Here is a 21,943-nt window from a genome sequence, read left to right on the forward strand (position 1 = left end):
AGCTCCTGGGGACCCTGCCGGGGCTCTCGGAGCGCCCGGGCACCTCCTCTCATCCTCCTGCCCTCCTTCCTTCCCTCCCTCCCCGCTCGGGCTCCCCCCGGGACTCCCCAGTCTGCCCGGAGCGCCGCCCGAGCGCCTTCCCCTTTTCGGGTGCTGTGGCCTTAGGGTGTTTGGTTTTTTTTGTTTTGTTTTGTTTTTTCCTCTCTCTCTCTTTCGATGAGAGTGCGGCCGGGCTGGGCGAGGGGAAGGAAACTTTCTCCCCCCCTCCTCCCCCAGGATGCTCCGGATATTTTTGAAAGGGCGGAAGAGTGAGAAAGGGAGCAGCGTCTGTAAGGGCATCTCATGCTCTTGCGAAGGTCCCCCCTGACACCTCGCTGCTGGGATTAAAGACCGGAGCTGGAGAAACTCCTCCCCTTCCCTCGGCTTCTCTCATTCTCCCCCCCCTTCCCCTCCTCTTGCTTCCCCCTCCCCCACCCCCCAAATTTCCTAAGGCCATTAGGAAGGGGAAAAAAAAAAAAAAAAAGAGAGAGAGAGAGAGAAAAGAAAAGAGAAAATAAGGAGCCTGGAGTAACTGCGGCCCGTGGGACGGTGGGGAGAGGTGGAAGAGGAGCCTCCCTCTCCAGATCCATCGCCCAGCACCACGCTTGGCTGAAGGCATGGGAAGCACTGCCATGGACAAGAAGAAAGATGCCTCCAGCAGCAGCAGGAAAATCTCCAGCCACAAGAAACTCATGTTGCGAGTGCACATCCCCGTAAGTGGCTCCTCGCTCTTCCTCCCCTTCGGCAGCTGGCGTGGCTTAGGCGTGTTTTTCTCTGACATGGGGCGCAGAGAAAGGCAGGGAGAAGTGTTTCCTGCGCCGAGCTCAGGAGTTTGGGGCACGCTGGGCTGGGGTTCACCCCTGCAGCACCAGAGCCCTCCACACCTGGGGTGGGCTGAAGAGCGGGGTCTTGGCCCCGGGTGCAGCGCTGGGAGCCCAGGATGCAGTGTCCGTGGCACGGAGGAGTATCCTCACTATCTATCCCAGTTCCAGAAGTGACTCTGACTCCCTGCTGTACGAGTGCTCCTGTGCCCTGGGCTGTGGGTTTGGCTCAGTTGGTCTCATTCTCTCTCAGACTCGCAGCACGGTCTAGCAAAAGGTCTCTTCAGCCCCGAAGGCTGGTCTCAGCATTCCCAGGCTCCGGGAACTGTCCCTGCCTGTGGCTGAACCAGCGTTTAATCTGATTCTTCCCTCCCTCAAGATCAATCCACTTCTGAATTTCCCAGGGCTGGGGAGCCCAGAGCTCGCTCAGCTTTGGATCCAAGCACTCTGGTCGTTGCCGAAAGGGCAGGGCAGTCGTATTCTCAGTGGAGAAAACTAGTGAGCCGTGCAGTCTGTTCCACCAGCTCTGTTCTGTATAGTCCACTATAAAGTAACATGCAAGAAATTATAGATACAGATACAGAATAACCACAGATCAAAAGTTCCTATTTCCAGTGAGTAGTAAAAGGCTGACTGGCTCCTTCTTCAGAATTACATGCCTTTCAAAACTTAGATTATTGGTTTTCTTTACTGTTGGGATGTTCTTGTAATGTTTGTAGCTATTAGTTTTCTGTTCTCAGTCCTGATGTACTTTTGGTTGCAGTGCTTCTGGCAAGAAATGACAAAGTGCTTGTATCTTTTCCATGCACTCTGTTGTTTTATTAATTACTGGGGGGGTGTTTTTTGTTTGTTTGTTTGTTTTATTATTATTATTAGTTTGTTTTAAATCTCATTATATAAAAGTGGGAAACAGTTCTACCCCTATCTCTGCCAGGCCACCAAGGAGCAAAAAGATATTTCTGGTTCTAAGATTTTCCTTTGTTTTAGGGAAGAATAAGAAGTCAAAGCAAATTTATTAGGTGCCTTGAGTGTGTGGAATAAAATGGAGGAAAAATACATGACTCTTCCGCAGATTTTATTTTTCTCTGGGGAGGAATGCAAGCCCAAGAGCCCAAGCCAAACTTCTGGAGCTCAGAGTGCACTGAGTACTAGGAAAAAAAAAAAAAAAAAAAAAAAAAAAGGTCTGTTTCTGCTGACATGGGTGTTGGCTATGTATCTGTGACAGAAGATTTTAGGCAATAAACTTTTACCATGTTCCCAGTGATACTTCACAATAGGGATGTAAAATACCAGCAAATAGAATGTAGCACACCAAAGCACCACTCCCCCTGTGCTCATTATTTCTTCCCACCCTGCCTGCAATATTGTCTCTGCCATCTCTTCCCACTGCCCCCCCCACCTCTGAGTCTAGCCAAAAACTCTTGTGCTCCCAGGAGCTGCATTTTCTGCCTGCTGAGGAGCCATAAGTAGTTTTGGAGTTTCCTGTGGTTCTTGCAGGATTTTACAGCATCCACCTGGTGTTTTTGAAATATCTGCTGACCACCAGATATCTCTGACCACACCAGAATTTAGAACAATTTTCCTCCTTTTATGGTGTGAAGCTAACATGAAAAAAAAATGTACTTAAGGAACTCATTAGCACTTAATCATTATTGACAGAGGAATGCTAATGCTTTTTCCTAATTTCCTCACTAAGCCGTAGACAACCTGTCTTCGTGAGTGTTGCCTTAGCTCTGTCTTGGATGGAACATTTTTAGGAGTGGGTCATAATTTTTCATGTTTATCATCTCTCGTCTTTTTACTATGCAGTTTGTCACCTGGGTAATGGTAGTGACTGAAATAAAAGCTTGCAAATGCCTGATGTTGCACTGAAGTCAACATAAGTTTTCTTGCTCATCCAGCTGGAAGAGTTTCAGGATTTGGTAATGAGATAACACCTTCCATCCTTCCCCTCCATCCCCAAAATATGATCCTTCTCTTCCATTCTGCATCATTCTAACATTCCTCAAATGGATTGCTGAGGCCATGGTTGCACTCATATTTTTAGTGGTTTTCTGTAATCTGGTAGTTTGAACCTGGCTGTGCTATAAGAAAGAACATTTACATTCTCCTTACTTGACAGAGGAATCTGCATTTGAAAAGATCTTTTTAGAGTGTTGGTTTTTTTCTCTTTCATAACGTTGTCGTGGCTGTTGTTTTGAAGCATCATTCCTATTATTTCAGTGGCGCCTGTCAGTGTAGCTGTAGTTGTCAAGGGAGCTTTCACCAGACAGTAATTTTTATTTTGTTCATCCTCTTCTTTGTGTTTCTCTGAGATCATGTTTATTGCTGAGGCATGTAATTCATGCTCATCTGGATCTTCAGATTAGGAACAAGAGAAGAACAAACAGGATCTGAGTAGGAGGGGAGAGAGGAGTCCATTCTGAAAGAGAAAGCAATGTGACAGGTACTGTTGTGATGCAGGCTGGCCTGAAGCATATTTATTGCTCATGCAGAAATGCTGATTGAAAAAGTAATATATATTGGGGGAAAAAAAGGTGAAGGATGCAAAATACACTATAATTAGGTTAGAGGATTGTGGAATGATAGGGATTTCTGAAAAGAAAGTTGTATGCATTTCTTCCCTCCCCCACATAGTTTCATTGTTTTGGGTTTGTCTGTGACAGTGGGGAAAAAACAGATCAATTGAAGAAAGCATGTTTGTGGCTTCAACACTCCAGGGCATTTCTCAGGCACACCTTTCTCAAGGAAGAACATGACATGATACAAAAAAATCTGGAAACTCTATTTTCACCTTTTTTTCTGTGCTCAGTCTCCTTCAGCACAGGTGGGTGGTGCTCTGCTTCTGGGAGTGGTGGTGGACCACTAAATTCCTGCCGGCTGCCTTTCCTCACTGCTCTCAGCTTGGGTTCAGTAGCCAAGAATAAACTAGAGGCCACTGTATTCTGTAGCATGGCAAGGGAGTGTTTGCTGAATGGCTGGGATGATGGAACATCTTGTTTGGTTGTTGTTTTCTTTGTAAATACACAACTGACTTAAACTAATTTAGATAGACCAGAATATAATTGCAGGTGCCTTTGTAAAGGTCATATCAACCTCTGTCTGTCCCAGCAGCACATTCAGAAGTCTTGAAATTAGAGATGCCTAAAATGGAAATTTCTGGTCCAAATATCTTTGAAAGCTGCTACAGATTTAAATAGAAACTTTTGCTCTATAGATGCATCATATCTGTAATATGAAGACATTAGCATTATAAAATTCCTTTTTAAGCCATTAGAAGTTAATGCCTGCACAATGCTTTGAACATTTTTAAAACTCTATTCTGAGATGGGATGCAATTGTCTGCTGAGTAGGAGCTCACAGCAGTGAGATCAGAATGTTCTTTTGTCATCTTGCAAAATCGATCTCTTCTAATGTTAACGTTGCCATTGTAGGTCCCTGAAAAAAAATACTTTCTTCTTGTTTACTTTGAATTTCATCTGGGATGGTTCAGTCAGTGCTAGCAAAGTTATGTTGTATTTACATGAGCACAACTGAGGGTAGAACCTGTCTCAAGAGCTTCACAATGCCAGGTGCCAAGCACCTGCTGCTCCCAGCAGGTGGGAATTGCAGGAGCTTGGCACTTCCTTGGATTTTTCCCAAATACATCGCAAGGTGACTTCTTATTCAAAAGAACAAAGACTTTTTTTCACCATAAGCACAAAAATAACATCAGTGAAAGAGTATCAAAACACCTTTCAGTTCAGTGAGGTGGCTCTTCCCTCTGGTGCTTCAGCCCTGACAGCAGAGGTGATGCACTAGAAGGATGTGCTTGGAGATCAGGTTTCTTTATTTTCTATGCCACACAAAGAAACATCATTGCACAGTTTCTCCCTTTTCTTTGTCAACCTCTGTGATTTTGAAGAGACTCCTCAATGTCGAAATTTATTGCTGTTTCCGGGCTTGGTGTTATGCCGGGATGCCAGGCTGAGCATCAGATGGCTTAAATATTTCTAACCCGATAGATGACAATGATGTTCTGACAGCTACTCTTGGCTCAGGCTCTGTCCCTCCATCTTGCTTTCCACACTTGCAAAGTCATTAATGGCTGCATGCCTAATAAATCACTGTGAAATGATTCTGTTCTGTCACAGTTTTTACAGGGTGCTTCTTGTCTCCCAGTACTTGCAGGGTGGGCTGAAAAGAGCAGCACTTCAGTCTACGAGTTGCTTTAGGAAGCTGCAGATGGGGAATAATCGAGTGAATTCTTTCAAAGGTGAAAAGAAATCAGCTTCCAGTGTGATCTAGGAATGAAAAAAATGTTTGTTTTCTTGGGAAGAGGAGGTGAAGGGAGGGAGAGGCAGAGGAGAGAGAAATGTTTCCCTAGAATTAAATCTGCAACTGTTCTCACTCTCACTCTCACAGGGCAGGCGCTGAGCCTGTCCCGAGCCTCTGTGGCCTTGAAGTTTAAATTTGGATTCCTCCCTCAAGAGCTGATATATTAAGACAGGAAAGGGCAAGAGGTATTTACTCAGGAGTGTTGAGATGCTACTTTCAATTATCTGAAGGATAAAATAAAGGATTCATGTTTACAATCATTGTAGCTGTCACTACAATTAAGGAAGCCTTAGCCTTTTTGGTTCTAACACATAACAGAAACATACCATCAGCATATAGAAACGTGTTGTGTCTTACAAAATACTAATTTTCCTGCTTTGAGATTCCGCTCCTGAAGCGTCTCACCCAACCTCCTTTATTTATACCTGAGCCTGTGAGGACTGTGGGCTCAGAAAATTGGGAATTTCCTTGGACAAATAAGTTGTGAATGTGGAAGCACCTCACAGAAATGTGGATGGTGAGACTTTTGGGCTCAAGGAAGTTTTCACTGTGCTTGTATTGGGAATTAGTGGAGCAGAAGAAAAGTCGTGCTCCAGAGGGATCAGGAGTGAAGTGGGGGGTAGTGATCTCCACCTAGGAGGCTCCAGCTCCTCTGGGTCACAGACCCACAAGTTCTGCTTATGCTCAGCTTCACCACATTGCATTCAATGGAACTACTCAGGTGTGACTGAGACTAGAATTCAACCCTCATTTTGTTGATGATATATGGACAGTCATGGAAGTTAGGTTGGTGTGCCCAGGTGCTGGCTTGGCAGGGCTAGTGGGAGGAGAAAGGAGGCAAAACTGAGTCAGCATTGGTTGCCTAAATTGTGGACATTCATGTTGCATGAAATAATGCATGTAATTGTCATCCCTTTGTAGAAAAGCTGAATTTCTGTCAAAAGGCATCCCATATACAGGGAATAATGAAAGACCAGAGTTGGTTACAAGAGAAATGAAGCATTAAGGAAGACATCAGCAACAGACAAGGGATGTCACAATGTGGTCTGTTATACCCTAAACTCATCACCAGGCTTTGGGAATTGGCTGTGGTCTGTTTGTAGGGGGTGCTGTCTCAATTTTCTGCTGTTGTTTCCGCTGGAGACACACTGGAGAAAGTGTTACAATCTCACAAACAGGGAGACCTGTGCATGTCTTCAAAGGTTAAAAGAAAAAGATTTCAATCTTGAATGGAGCTTGGTTTTTTCTTCTGAAAAGGTAAACTTATGTACACACACAAATATAAGATGTCATCAATAAATATAAAATATTTTTGTTGGTGTGGTGATACAGTGCTGTACTGCTCCTGAACTGTTTCTCATTCCAGCAGTGAGCTAAAACACCAGTGTATGTTAGATATGCAGAATGATTTTTGTATTTATTCTTTATGTACTCGTAGAAACTGGAGTATAATACTTCAGTTTAGTGTTTGCTTCCATAATACTGTCTCTCTTAAATTGCTTGCATATGAAACCTTTAAAGCATGAAAGCATTATTTACAGAGTAGAGAACCAAAACATAGCACTGTACTTCAGTTTTTGACGCTGAGAATTCATAGAATAGTTTATAACATCCTTCAAATTTTCATAAAATTGGCTTGACAGTAAATTCCATTATGTAAGCATGACCCCGTGGGATGCAGAGCAAATGCATTGCAGTGTGAGTTTCATGGTTGTCATTTATTTCTCACACCGTGACTCTTCAGACCTTACGGTCATTATTGCAAAGGGTGCCTGTGACCTTCTGCTCCAAAAACAGAACCTAGTCATAAGCTGAGGACTTAATCTATTTTTATGACCAGGGTGAGAGAGCTATATGCCTTTTTTAAGCTGCTGGAGAACATATTCATACATCTGGGGATTCATTAGGAGGAAGTGTGTGCATTATAAGGGTTGTCTGCCATGTTATAGAGCCTTTATCTTCATTTATGTACAACAGCCATTGTGCAATTTTCAGTCAACTTTTCATGTCAGTAATGCTGCTGAAAAAATGAAAATAAGAAAATGCTCTGCTTCTGCAAGTTGAAGAAAGCAAACCTCTCTGAGTGGTCAGAGTGCTGCCTGACAACTACAAAACACAGGACTTTCCCACTCATTTGTGGATTTACCAGGGGTCTTTTATGAATGACTCAAGTTTGGGTCTGGTTTGTGGAAGCTACATGCCTGTTGACTGAGAGGTTGGAAATATGTTTTCTATGGAATTGTAGAATTGGTGAGCTAGATTAGGGGAGAAATCTGAGTGCAAGCATGAAGAAACTTTTCGGTGAAGACAACCTCTCCATAGAAATGGGATAGTTTTAGGGATGTGGTGGACTAAACAGGTGCCATAAGCATTGCCTGTTGGCTGTCTAGTGGAAGAAGTGGATTATTACCTGCTTGCCACTTACTTTGAATGGAAATCTACAAGGAAATCTGAAAAGAGGAATTATGTAGAGATTGCTCAAGTGTGTCCCAATGACTATTAAGGCTACCTAGCCTTAATCCTTGGCAAATTGCCACTGATACAGAACTGTTTGATACCTTTAAATAGGTGTGCATTTAATGTATTTGCTAGGTCTGTGTTGCCTTGCTTTTGGCCATGTGGCCTTTAAAAGATGTAAGTGCAAACAAGTGTTTTTACAGAATCACAGAATTGTTGAGGCTGGAAGAGAGAGATCTGGAGGTTGTGTAGTCCAGGTGTTATTCCTGACCCAGTGGTCAACTAAAACAGGTGGCTCAGGACTGTGCCCCATCAGATTTTGAATTTCCCCAAGGATGGAAACTCCCCAGTTTCACTGCTCTGATGGAACACATTCGAGCAAGTGAAAGTTCCTGGAGACAGACTATTGTCCAGTCACCACACAGGCAAGTGGAATTGAACTCCACAGTTGGTTGGATCTTGTTCCAAAGGCATAGGGTCAGTCTGAGGAGTGAAATTGAATTTGGCTGGAAGGAGTGTAGAGACTTCTGGGAAAAGTATTCTGTGAGATGGGTATCAAAACTGGAGGCACAATAGTCCCAACAAGACTTGAGAAAGGAAGGAAGAGTAAGGAAGAGGTAAACAAAAAAGGTGCTTAGTCAGTGTTACCATGTGTATGAGCTTGCCAGCTTCTCTGTAGATCATTGCATCTTCTGGAATGTGGTTTTCATCATGCGTTGTCATTCCTTTTGCATAAATTCATTAGAGGGGGATTTGCTGTTACTGAGTATTAATCATATGTTGGAAGTGTGATCTAAACCAAGAAGTGTGAGGAAAGATAGTTCAGGGATAAGAGCACTAAATCCTCAGCAGTCTGAGTCTCTGTCTGCTGTATGGCCTGAGGGCAGAGGAGGTGTAAGCTGTGCATTGATGAATGGTTGAGGCTTGAGGTCCACAAAGAACCGACTTTTAAAGTGTCAGTGTGCCAACACTGAAACACCAAAACAGCTTGTGGGATCTTCTTTCCATCCATGACTGAATGCTGTTAGATGTCTGGGCATATGTTAGTAAAGACAAACTCTCTGAAAAATCTAAAGCCTTGACAGATTGTATTGGGTGGAGGAGCTGCAAAGAAAATTCATCCCTGATACTCAAGGAGATGGCTGGAGTTTAAGCAACTTTTCCCATGTTGTATAGGAATGTGACATTTGGACTCCGGAAGTTTTCAGACCCAGTTCCCTCAACTATAAGCCAAACTTTCTTCCTATAGTAAGGATCCATGTACAAGCTCAACCTAAATCAGATCCATATATAACATTAACCTAAGGCAGCAGCCATGGGAAGTATTTTTCCTTTTGCTTTTTTGAACATAAGTGTGAAGTGAAAGGATTCCTGTCTAATGTCTACAGACAGTCATGCCATGTCTTAAAATAACACCATTAGGACTCTTGGCAGCCTGATCAGGAAGACCAAGGATTGAGGATATTAGATAAATTAGAGGAGACTAATTTATCAAAAGTCGTACTAGTGAGTGTGCCTGATTATCACGTCCTCCATGTGGTTCATGTGGTTGTTGAAAGCTGTGCAATGTTAGTCTTTTATTTTCTGTGTGGCTGGTGGCACGTCAGTTGTAGAATTCTTGAAACAAGGCATCTACAGCTATTTCACATGTAATCGTCTACATTGTCAGGAAAATGGAGTGTGGGTGCACCTGAAACAGCTTTTTACCAGCCATATTCAATCTGCAGCAGTCTCCAAAGAGTTTGCTGGCATTCTGTCTCCTTTCCTGAATTGCACTGACTTGTTCTTCCAGTTGCTGGAGCTGGGCATTCTCTAGTCCTGCCGCCAGCTAGAGCAGGAAAGAGAATACCAGCATGGTCTCAACATCATTCTGTGATACTCCTTCCACTAATCCTAGATCAACTCTACATTTTTATGGGAAAATGGGGAAATTCTGCCATTTGAAAAGTTGACCCCACATTATTCATAAACATAAAGTTTATAGCCTGAAAAGAATCAGAGGTAGATGTTATTCAGCTGTTCTCTTTGCTCTTTATTTAGTGACTTGATATTCAATGTAAATACTGATTTAAGAGATTTCTTTTAGTTGGGTGATGATTAATTACACGTTTTCCTTATATTTTTCTATGTGATTTAGAATGACTCTACATGCTTTAAGCTGTGCAGAGGCAGGAGAGTACATGCCAGCATTTTTCTTTATAAAGAAAATCCAGTAATTCAAAAAGTGCAATTACTTCAATTTTTTTTTTTTCTTGTATTGTACTAGGAGTTCTGGCTCTTTTCACTGCTGCAGATCTGTGAACATGTCATCAATTGGCACGTAAAAGTTGCTGTTAATGGAACTCTTCTGATTTTCAGCTGTAAAACACTGGAGTCAGTAAAAGAGGAAGCATCTTACTTGCACTGGAACAGGCTCATCGCCATCACTTAGTCAGACAAAACTGTTCTTCACCCAGTTGTCCTGGTGGACCTCAACCATTTTCCAAGGCAAGGGAAGCTGCTGTTCCCCAGGTGGATTTCCCAGCAGATTGTGTGCATCCTCCCATCCTCCTGCAATGTTGAACAAAGCATGTTGCCTTACAATGCCTTCCTACTTAACCAATTTGTTTTGTTTTCATTGTCAGATAAAATGAGTGGTGACTTGGTAAGCCTTGGTAACTCACTTGCTTTTGATGCCCATCTGTCTGTAGTCTCAGATCCAAAAATCTGCAAACAGATGACTCAAGTTTACTTGAAATGTCATTCACAAGATTTAAGCCTTGAGAAAAGAGAATAGGTGCTAAGAAGGCTAGTAGCTCAAAGAGATGAGATTTTCAAAGGAGTTTTAGGCATCTTAGGTTCTTCCACAGTATTTGAAGATCCTGCCAGTCCATTTGCATCAGGATATCCTTAATTACAGTTGAAAATTAAGCTTTACATCTTACAATTTTTCAAAGTGCCATTCTTCCCTCTTTGCTATTTATACCTGCATTACCAATAAGCCACTTTCCTACTTTTCCACTTCCAGTAATATTCTCTTGTGCCCAATAGCTAAAATGGAAGAAACAAACAAATTAACAACAACAACAACAACAAACTACCAAAAAAAAAAATCAGAAATTGGTTTTTATTTCAATGGAACAGAGATTGAAAGTAGGAAGAGAAGAAATTACTAGGAAGTAATTTGGGAAGAGATAAATAGCAGCTGTTCTCCTGGTGATAAAGACTGAAACTAATACTGATACTTGGTGCATTGCGATCTGTTGTGACACATAATAAAGTCTGTGTATGTTTGTCTTATGTTTGACTGAGAGGGACCAGTATCACATGTGATAAAGACTTCAAAAAGAAATTTCTTTCCAATGTAACTTGAGCAAAGGCTGCGATCACTGAAAATTGCGAGAGGATTTTTTCTTTATATGTTTTTTACAGGAGTAAACTTTAAAAGTTTCGTGAGCTACTGTAGGCAGTTAATGTGTTCATACTCTCTGTGGGCAGTTATTTCAAATTTACTTTCAAATAAAAATATTTAAAAATTTAAAAAATACATTTCATTGCCATAATCTGCATAAATCTTTTTGTCAGCATGGTTATGGAGCAGAAGGATTTGGGTTGAAGTAACCAGGGAAGAGGCATACATGTAAAAGCAAAGGCTGTAAGATCATTGGCATTGATCAGTACTTGCACTTTAATGGATGAGAGCTGGGACACACAGGCTGAAATCTGGGGATGTGTGTCTGGGAATCTATCACCTTCTCTTGGAAGAATGATAAAATCAAATCTCTCAACTTCAGCAGCAAAGTGAGAGAAGATATTAACTAACACATTCTATGTATTTCTCAAAGATCGTTTTCAGAGGGCAGTAGGTTCCTTTGGATTTTATCATATTCTGTGCACCTGACTAGGTTCATTTAAAAAACAGGTAAGGACACAAGTCCTTACCAACCATATAAAGTTCAACAAGAGCAGGTACCAGACTCTGCACCTGGGCTGGAACAGCCCTGGATGTAGGGAATGAGAAGCTGGAAAGCAATGCCACAGAAAGGGGCCTGGGGGTCCAAGCTGACCGTCAGTCAGCAGTGCCCTGGAGTCATGGGGGGCATCAGGCCCAGCATTGGCAGCTGGGCAAGGAGGGGATTGTCCTGCTCTGCTCTGGCCTGGGGTGGCCTCACCTCGAGTCCTGGTGGTAGTTTTGGGAGCCACGTGACAAGAAAGGCATTAAAACATTCAAGACCATCCAAAGGAGGGCAACAAAGATGATGAAGGGGCTTTGAGAAGAAGCGGTGTGAGGAGGTGTGAGGGCACTTGGTCTGTTCAGCCTGGAGGAGACTGAGGGGAGAGCTCACTGCAGCTACAACTTCCTTGTGAGGGGAGGAGGAGGGACAGGCACTGATCTCTTCTTTCTGGTGAGCAGTGACAGGATCTGAGGGAATGGCCTGAAGATGCAGCAGCGGAGGTTTAGGTTGGACATTAGAGAAACCTTCTTCACCCAGAGGGTTGCTGTGCACGGGAACAGGCTCCCCAGGGCAGTGGTCACAGCAACAAACTTGGCAGAGTTCAAGAATTGTCTGGACAACGCCCTTGATCACATGGTTTGACTCTTGGGGATGTTCTGTAGAGGGCCAGGGGTTGGACTTGATGATCCTTGTGGTTCCCTCCCAACTCAGCACATTTTGTGATTCTGTGATGAGCAGAGCCCCGGTGTGTGGAGGGAAGCTGCCCTGTGTACAGCTGTTTGCTCTAAACTCAATACATTCAGTGCGTATAGGCAAGCTGGCAAATTGCTCATGGTGCAACGAGATAGGAGCTGGGATGGAAAATAAAAGAGATGTTTAAGTATTTCAGGGGAAAACCCCATGCTATGCATATCCTGTGTTTTCCTGTCACAAAACAAACAGAGCAACCAGCTTGACCTTTAGGCTGTTTTGATTTCTGGTGGGTTTTTGTTTACAAGACTTAAGTAATTTAAAGTTCTATCACCTGGGCTGTTGTGCTAAGGGTTTAACACATAGTGACTTGCGTCCTACTGTCCCAGATGTGACCAGGACTAACTTCTTCCTTGCCTCTGTCTGCTTCCCTGCGTGCATCCATTGCTGTAGAAGGCCTTCAAGTCATGTCATGTCAAATAATGCATGGTCTTCAGAGCTCACTGGGGGAGAGAAAAGTCTGGGAACAATGTGAACAGGCACAGCCAGTCACTTCCACTAATTGTTGGTGTGGATGATGGAACACAAAAGCAGAAGAAGGGAGGGGGGAATGGAAATGTGTCTTGGTGTGGAAACAAATGTGTAAAAACAAATATGCCTGGACTTGCTTACTGGGAATGTAAATGTAACGCCGGAGAACTCCCACGACAGGAATCCTCTGCTTTAGTCTGCCCCTGCCAGTTAATTTTAGTAGGTTTCTTTTTTTATTTATTTATCTCTAGAGACTTCTTTGGCTACTTAGGGTTGTGAACTTCAGCAACCTTAAATTGTAATAGGTAGTTGCATTTTTCTGCTGAGCTAGCTTGAAATGATCTGTTACTTTTTGGTTCTGGTTATTTGATATTGCCTAAATATTGGAAATGGAAAACTTGAATTACTTAATTATTAATGTAACATGGCAGTGGCATTTCAAATTATATCCTGGTGAAGTAGAGTTAAATATCTAAGTAACTCTCTTCCATACTGTGTACTCTAATCCAAAGCAGGGTGGAGTGATTTCCAGATCAACTGTACAAAATAAGTGAAATGAAATTACATGTTTGGATGGGGGGGGGGGATTCTTTATAGTGACAAAATAGAATTTCCTCTTGAGAACTGTTGTGCAGAAATATCTGTAATGTAATTTCCTTAAACTCAGAAACACAAGAGGTAAAGACAGTGATGAAGAGATGATCTTTTGGTAGGATGAGCCTGAAAATGGCCCATTTACTCCATAGAATGAAAGCTATATGGAGTTATGAGCCACTGAAAATGAAGTTAGTAAGTTCAGTGATATTCATAAAGTAAAGTTAGTAGATTTGTGTTTCACTACACAGTGGAAATGTTTGTACACAAGTAAGCTACCAGCCCATGCTGGGCTTCCTCATCCCCTGAAGAAGGAAAGGTTTTTTTACATCAAGGAAGCAGAAAACACAAGTGATGCACAGGGCACTTGCATGTTCACCTGTGCCTGAAGGATCATCCTACCTATACTGAAAAGCAGATATTTCTGCAGTGAGATGCAACAGCTGCAAGTAGTAATCAGCACAATGCAACACAACTGGTAAAAATCCAAATGCTTACTTTGTCCATTTACTAAATGAATTGCAAATGTCAGACTGAGCTGAGAGCTATAATGGAGGCAAGAGGAAAGGGAATAGCCAGTAGAAACACCAATTTGCTGATTATATAATGGATCTGTCATTAGTAACTTGATCATGCCAATGCAATTGCTTTTTCTCCAAGAGAGAGATACTTTCTTACCAGGACTGATTGAAAAGAACTCTGATTATGCCAAAGTGTGCTTTAAATGGAAAGAGGGAAATGGAAAACTATTTAACAGTAGAAATATGATTGCTGATAGCATTGCAGAAAAGTGACAATGCAGAAAGATAGCATGCAAGCAGTTAGATTGATCCCTTTTTAGTTAAAAATATGTAAATTCAGTGCTGTGCAAGTTATCACAAGGACAGCTGTAAGGACTGGTGGGGCGTCCGAGTGAAAATTGAGTTCATCCTATGAAATTCATCACAACAGTCCGTTGTGGCACTTCTATTTTGTCAGTCAGGATTGGCCTCCCAGCAATTACCATTGAAAATACTTATCATTGTAGTGTGGAAGTCTGACTTCCTGGCACCGGGCTGGGAACTTCATTTCACAGTAGTCTCTTGAGCATCTTTGCTGACTAAGGCTGATTCTGAGCACGTTGCCAGAAGATCAGTTTCTCTGCCTTCTTCCCAGTCTTCCACTTTTCACATCAGGTTTCTCTTTATTATGTCCTCCTATTTTTGTAATGCTGTGATTTCCAAAAGCCACTGTAACCTCCACACAAGTAATATTCTTTATTTAGACTTCTTTATTGTGCAGGTGACAACACACTGGGACAGATTTTCCAGAGAGGGTGTGGAGTCTCCCTTACTGGAGATATTCCAGGACCATCTGGACACAATCCTGTGCCATGTGCTCTAGGATGACCCTGCTTGAGCAGGGGTGTTAGACCAGATGTCCCTCTGCACTACCTTCCAACCTGACCTGTTCTGTGATTCTGTGGATATTCCCTGAGCAGTATTCCCTGAGCCAAAAGCACTAGCTGCTATCTCTAGTGTTTCTGAAACCTACCACAAAATATGAAGAAATCAGGCTCACAGAATTATGTATTGAGTCTTTATGGGAAGGATTTTTAGATTTGTTTACATTCCTGAGATGTGGGCAAACTTTAGGGGTGAATATCTTGTTTTTTAGAATTTTGGTGACTTTGCTCACAGGTGGAGTACTTAACGCTAATGTGTGCCACGAGGTTCCTGCTGTTTTTTGGAGGATACCCACAATTAGCATTTTAGGGGATTTAAAAGTGATTTTATATGGTTTAGGTAACCAATTCAGTGCAGAGCATGGAGCAGCTGAACCTGCTGGAGGAAGATTTCCAGCTTTCTGAGCTGCTCCCCACTTGATATGCTGAGTGCCATTCTGGTGTTACTTGCCTTAGCAGGAACATTTTCCCTGTCACTAGGGCTGCTATGGACAGTGGGGTTTGAGCTGGAGACTCTCTTCATGGGATGGAATATTAGGATTTTGCTATGGCTCTGTGCAGCTTAGAGGGATGAGAGAAGGAGCCACCTAAAGCTTGTTGAGTGTATAAAGTATAAATGAGCAAAATATGGTGTACCAGAAATATCTCATGAATGGATACCAAAATATCAGTATTTTTGGTTTTGATTTTGCAATAAGTCCATTTGACAAACAACCAGGTTTCTTCTAGTTGTTCTGCTGAGAGCTTTCTCTCCTTGCACAAAAATGTTACAGCTCTGCTTACCACAAGTCTCACCACATGTGAGAGGATAGTGCAAAGTGTCTGATATCAGAGAGCTGTGATGGAGATGGGGGAGTGAAACCAGGGTGCAGTGGTAAAATTTATGGCTAATGCTATGATGCACCCTCTCTGCTATTCTGATTGTGTTACAGCTCTAATTCTGTAGCTGTGGTCTAAAATGGGGAGGCAGGTAAGAGGCTGAACTCTCTGTGAGCCAGGAAACCTAAAATAATCTCTTTTACTTTTGGGCAGATGCCCAGACCAGAATAAATATGTTCAGCCTTTCTCTTTCACATCCCCATTGTAGAGACAGAATGCAAAAAGGCCAAACAGAAATCTGACAGACCGTATTTTGTTTATGTAGGGGTTTGGTAACTGTATGAGATGAAGAGACAATTATCAAGCTAAGTCCTGTACTTTTTAAGGATTTATAACAGTCATTTAAATAAAGTACGCCTTTGTGCTCAAGCTGAGAATTCAAGCTGTTTTATCCATGTTTGTATTGTATATGAGGGGGCTTTATGTGTAGTACATGTACTTGCCTAGATGTTTTTGTTGGTGGAGTGATCATGGTGATTTAGTTAATGTTGTTTTCTTTTCTAAGCATTGTCTCAGAATTTATCATGATTTCATTAATAGAAAAAACCCCTTCTTTTATCTGTCCTAATTTGTACACAAAGCCAGTTTGAAAAGGTTGACTTTTCCGAGAAGCTTCCAGAAGTTCCAAGAAAGGTTTGTTTCCATCTGGTAATTAATTAAAAATAGGCCTTACAATTTCCTATTTTCCTTTCTAGGATATTCTGTTTCTCAGGCCTTTCAGCACAGCTGTCTGTGAGTCTAATGCTGTGTCACTTTACAGAACTGCTCAGAAAAAGATCTGTGACTTTGGTGGAGGGACAGGACTTTCCTCTGATGGCTGGACTTGGAGTTCTTGGTCTGGCACATTGGTTGGGCTTCACAGGAAGTTTACAGCTTTGGGAAGGAAATTTAATTATATGTTCTGGCTAAAGCCTTAAAATTTTCTTGCTCTTTTTTACTGTTGGGAGATTACATGTAAAGCAACTGTGACTGGTGCCACATATTTCTGTATTTTATGTGTAACTTCAAAGCAGAGTGAGCACAAATGTTTATCTCAGCAAAGTCTTTTCTAAGTACATGTATTCATTAAGCTGACCGTAGAAATTCAGTCAAACATAAGCTCAGCTATTGCTGGTAATTCATTAACAGATTCATCTAAAACTTTGTCCAAAGCTTTAGTTTCTGAATCAGGTCATGAACATCTCATTTCCTCACCAGCCCAAAAATACACAGCTGATTTGGTGGTTAAAGCCAAGTTCAGTCAGAGCAACAGTGGAACCTGCTAACCAGAGGCTTGCTTTATCTTGGATCCAGCTGTGCTGCTCCTTCCACATGTCAGGGCTGAGGAGGAAGAGGATATCCCTGAAGTGTGAAACATGGCAGTCTTGACCCTGACACCTTGATGGCTTTGTTCTTCATCTTCAAGCGAGTGTGTAGCCCAAACCAAGCTCTCACTCCACTGACCTTTGGGTGGTTCATTACTTGCCAGGGAACAGAGTATGGAGTAGACTCTGGAGCTGATACAAACTTTTGCATATGAAAAACCCTGAAGTGCTTTAGGAGTTATGTTTTGTCATACATGACTGACAGATAGATGGCTATCTTAGATATCTGTGGCAGCGATCACTAAGTGCTTTGCTGGTGTTCAGCAGTGCTAGGAACATTTATGCTGGAATTCAAGGAAGTTACTTCATCTGGACTACATGATAGGGAGGACTTTGCCAAACAATGCCAAGTGGGGAACAGAGTTTAGAGTAAAAATTCATTTTCTGAAGGAAGCTGTTGTGAGATCCTGAATGAACGCAAGAAGTTTACTTATCTATGTCTGGAGGAAAACATGGTTTTGTTCATTTCACGTAAACACAATTTCCTCTGTAGCACTTTGCCTGCCTGCACTGGCCCTGGTTTGGTTCCTGGGGAACCCAGTAACATCAGTGCCCTAATTAATCTGGATCAGGAATGTAAAGTATCACCAGTCACTGAACTGTCAGTTTTTGGATACATGCAAGATCCCGATTTTCCCCGGTCTCATCTTGTTGTCCATATGGATATCCTCTTGCAGCTCTTATCAGACAAGTGTGCCTTCTAATATCAACCTCCTGTGCACTCAAGGTTTCACCTACACCTTAAACACCAGGAGACCTGCTTTATTTGCTCCCGCCAAATAAGTGGACTCTTGGAGGATATCCAGGTTTTTATTGAACGGGTATTTGATCCAAGCATTTCTTTTAAAACTCTCCTCGAAAGGCTGGGGAAGAGCCAACAATAAACCTAATGCACTGCCCCATCCATGTCCTTCCTTCTGCAAATTTCTAAATGTTTAGGAGAGATGGTTGATTTAATGTTGCCCTGGAAGTATCATTATTTCTGATGTGAAGCTTGGAAAGCAAAAATTTAAGAAGTAATCGGCCCAAGACTATAGCATGCTAGAATTTAGCGCTCAATGGCTCCCTAGTCTTATATGTAGGCTAAAAAACCATCATGCTTAAAGCCAGACCATTGCAGGTAATTCAGCCCTGCAGATGTCTTGGCCCACCCTACTCCTGGTTCTGCACTGGCTCAGTGTGGAGCTTTCCCTGTATAAAATCACCTATAACGTGGCTCCCTTTGGCTCAGGAGTTTACCTGTGATGAGGTCTGTTGCCAGACTCCTGTGTCAGTACCTTGACTGCCTTCGTTGTGGACGAAGCCAATCCGACTCACTTGAAGCAAAATCAGAGAGGACTGTGAGCCTATGGCTCCCCACAGAACATCCCTTCCCTGCCATTCACTGTTGTTAGGGCTGCTGGAAATAAGCCAGTGTTAAATAAGGGGTGGGAAAGCATCGCCCTGCCTTAACCTGAGTACAGCTGCGCTCTTGTTACTCGAGTTATATGTGAGGGCAAGCAGTGTTTTGGCATGCTCTGGGCTCCTAAAAGCACTGCTGGGGCAGCAGCGGAAGTTACTCCCACTGTTTGAAAAGGCAGGTCACCAGAGTCCCAAAGTTCCAGCAGCTGAAGCCTCTGGAGAGCTGTTCTGTTCCCTAAGCCCTGGGGAGAGCTGAGGAAGAGCCTGTGCTGGAAGGATGCCCTCACCGTGGGAACTGTGGTTTGAACCTGCCAGGACGGTGACACATCGGTTCAGAACTCCCCCAATGAGGGGCTGATTTTTCTAATTGTGGTAAAATAAATAGGCCAGGTGGCTGAGACAGGTGAAAGTTGGGACTGTGGTGGTGGCTGGTCAAATGCTGGAAATACCACTGCTGTGTATTTCTAGGTGGCCTGTCGCATCCATTTTCAGGAAGTTGCTTTTTTTTATTTTCTTTCTCTGTCCCTGTTTACTTGTAATTTCACTTTTAAAGCTCTTCCTTCCTCTTTCTGGGCTTCTCTTTCAATTCTGTTAGAAAGAAATTTCTTTCAGATTCATTGAAATGGTGTTTGCTTGTCTGTTTGTTTTCCCGGGCTGTTCAGTAGGTTACAAAGATAATTTCTGCTTGTTGGTTAGTTTACATAGGTAGGATCCCTTTGATCCCCTTTTGGAGTTATTATACAGCTCTTCATCAAAACGTGGGGCATTTGAAACTCTTAAATAAGCAGATGGTACATTTTTATGGGCAGTATCCCATGTTATGTATATGTGTATGGGGGTGTGCTTGCACACACCCATATTTCCATGTATATTTTTTGCATATAATCCTTGGGGCACATCTGATCTGAGGCTTTTGAGAAGGACCAGAACCGTGGCATCAGGGAGCAAGGATTTCTTGTGACACATCTGGTATGTTCTGATGCAGGTGTAGCCAAAAAGATGGTTATCACACTCTGAACGTGAAAAAGGTCACATTCTGACATGTAGCCACAGGTTGTGGACCAGACTCTTTCTAGATCTGGAGAACAGTTCAGAATTAACCTTTCTGAATCATCGTCTATTTTTTATGTTAACCCTCACGTTATACCTGGAATGACTGTTTTCCTGAGTCTGTAGTCCTTCCTCATCTTTCAGTCATTAGGCATCAGAGCTGCTTTTCTTCTGGAGATCAGTCAGTTGTTGGGTCTCAACAGGAGGATCAGGATTTCTTGAGTCTAGAAAAGAAATGCTAGAAATAATTATTATTTATTTCCCTTCTTGCTCTAAGGGATGCATAAAGCAAGAAGGAGCCTTCTTTAACTTGCCATTTATTTCCCGCCTCCTGTAGGAAAATCATTTAGGCAGTGCCAGCATACCTTCCCTGCAATAAACTTCATCAGTTTGCAAAGTGATGATGTTTCTTGCTCTCATTAGAGCTTTCCTTGAGAACGTCACTCTTTTTTCCCTTCCTAACTTCCAGTCTCAATTTATGCACAACAGTTTTCCATTTTCTAATTGCACCCACAAAATGCCCTTTATCTCGTCTCCCCTGCTGATGTTTATGCACCTTGTGTAACGGTGGAGAAGGATCACACACACTATCAGCTGTCAGCTGCGGAACCCAGCGAGCCAAGCTCCTTTAGTCACGTCCCACGAGAGAGACTCTCTGTTCCTCTCCTCATCAAAACAGCCTGGTGCTGCACCTGTTGCCAGCTGAATTAACCTTCCCTGAGCAGATGACCAGGACTGCACACTTTATTCCAGATGAGCTTTCACACTGCTTATATATATCAATATGGGATTAAAGCTTTTTATCTGTTCTGGAGGCTTCCTGCTGCCTGTTTTGAACTGTGCTTTATCCATAGCAACATTACCACGACAGCTCCCAGTTAACCTTTTGAGACAGGTGCACTTCAGTTTGTCTCTATCCAGCTGTTGAGTGCTCAAGTTTTAGACAAAATTATAGTGCTTGAAGACATAATTGAGGGATTAAGGACTAAACTAAAATAATTAAATTAAATTAAACTGATTAAATTAACCTGATTTCTGTTCCTCCACTTGTTCAAATCATCCAGTCGTTTTCATGAGAGATCCTCATGTTTCTCCTAGGGAGTGAGCCCAGTATCTTGGTGTCATCACCAAGATGCCTGGCTTAGCTTAAACACACTGTTGTTGTTTACCCAGGTTTCTGGAATTTGTTTCAGGGAAAGATTATTGCTTCTCTTTGCACTGGGGACTTGAAATTCCTTGTTGTTCTCCAAGCTGCCTGGAATACCAGCAAGAGAGCACAAGAGACTTTCCCTTTCTCTCAGCAATGTTAGCTGGCACTTGAGTGGAAAAGAAAAACAGCGAGAGGATGTAGAGGGGGTAACAAGGGTTTTCTGGATGAAAACTAAATCTTGGCACAATTTAGTAAGAAATTGAGATGTCTCCCACAGCTGTCTGGTTCATTGCTCTGCCAAAGTTGGGCAGAGTCTCACAGAGATAGCACAAGACAGACCGGGGGACCCTACCAGATTTCACAGTCATAGTGAGAGATCTTTGTGTTTCAATATTATATATATTTTTAATTGACAAATAATATATTTTCCTAAAGTTTCATTTTTAATCTTAATTTTAGCTAAAATCTAGCTTGAAGAAATTTATGCCATAAGGGAACATCTGTCATTTTTGTTCAATTACAGCCCACTAAGACAGAAGTTGTTCTAAGTATTTGTGTAGCAACAGGTTTTATAGCCTGTAGATCTCTTATTGCAGAACTGTGAACGAAAACATGCAGAGAGGCAAAATAATTATCTGACCAAGTTGTTAAGACAGTATTTAACAGGTTTACAGTATTTAACATGTTTAGTTAGGACTGCTACATCTGTCATCCTTCAGCTGCCTAGAGCTTTGAATGTACAGCAGAGTGTTTAGAGCAAGTGGATGGGGTAGATGTTGGGTGGTTTGACTAAAACAATGTGACCTTCGGAGCTAAACCTGCTTACACTCTCTCCCTCTATTCAGGGTAACCTGCATTCCACACTTTTATTGTTGATGGGGTGCATACTTCTTCAAAGGAACTGAGCTCATGTAAAGCAGAAGTTGCTGAGATTCTTTTTCAGGGCCTTCTTCAGCTGGTTTGAGGTGCTGATAATGCTTGGAAAAAAAATTGAAGTTTTGTTTCCTTTTTTTTGATGCTACATTTTATAAACCTTTCTTATTCCCTGTTTCTCTGACCTATCTCCTTATTTTTTTAATTTTATTTTTGCTATCTCTTTTCTCAGGTCTCTTTGAAGTGTGTGAGCTGTCCTTTTTCAGCGGTGATATTCAAGGGAAATAAAAGGTTAATACAAGATCTGGGCAAATAATGATTCATTTCCAACAGTGCTACCAGCAGAATTGGCCTTCAGCTGCATTGTGTGCTGAAAACTGATGACTTACAATTGGCTA

General features: G+C 42.3%; 1 protein-coding gene across 1 annotated transcript in view; it reads left to right on the top strand.

The window, feature by feature from the left end:
• The first annotated feature begins 339 nt into the window (after positions 1–339).
• PRKAG2 (protein kinase AMP-activated non-catalytic subunit gamma 2) overlaps positions 340–21,943 on the top strand; it is a 208,616-nt gene continuing 187,012 nt past the window's right edge. Inside the window, exon 1 of the mRNA XM_040053636.2 lies at positions 340–752. Within this exon, the coding sequence (XP_039909570.1) occupies positions 657–752 (96 nt within the window). The 5' untranslated portion in view covers positions 340–656. The remainder of the gene's footprint in view (positions 753–21,943) is intronic.

Source organism: Hirundo rustica, chromosome 1 (assembly GCF_015227805.2).
Source record: "Hirundo rustica isolate bHirRus1 chromosome 1, bHirRus1.pri.v3, whole genome shotgun sequence".
NCBI lineage: Eukaryota > Metazoa > Chordata > Aves > Passeriformes > Hirundinidae > Hirundo > Hirundo rustica.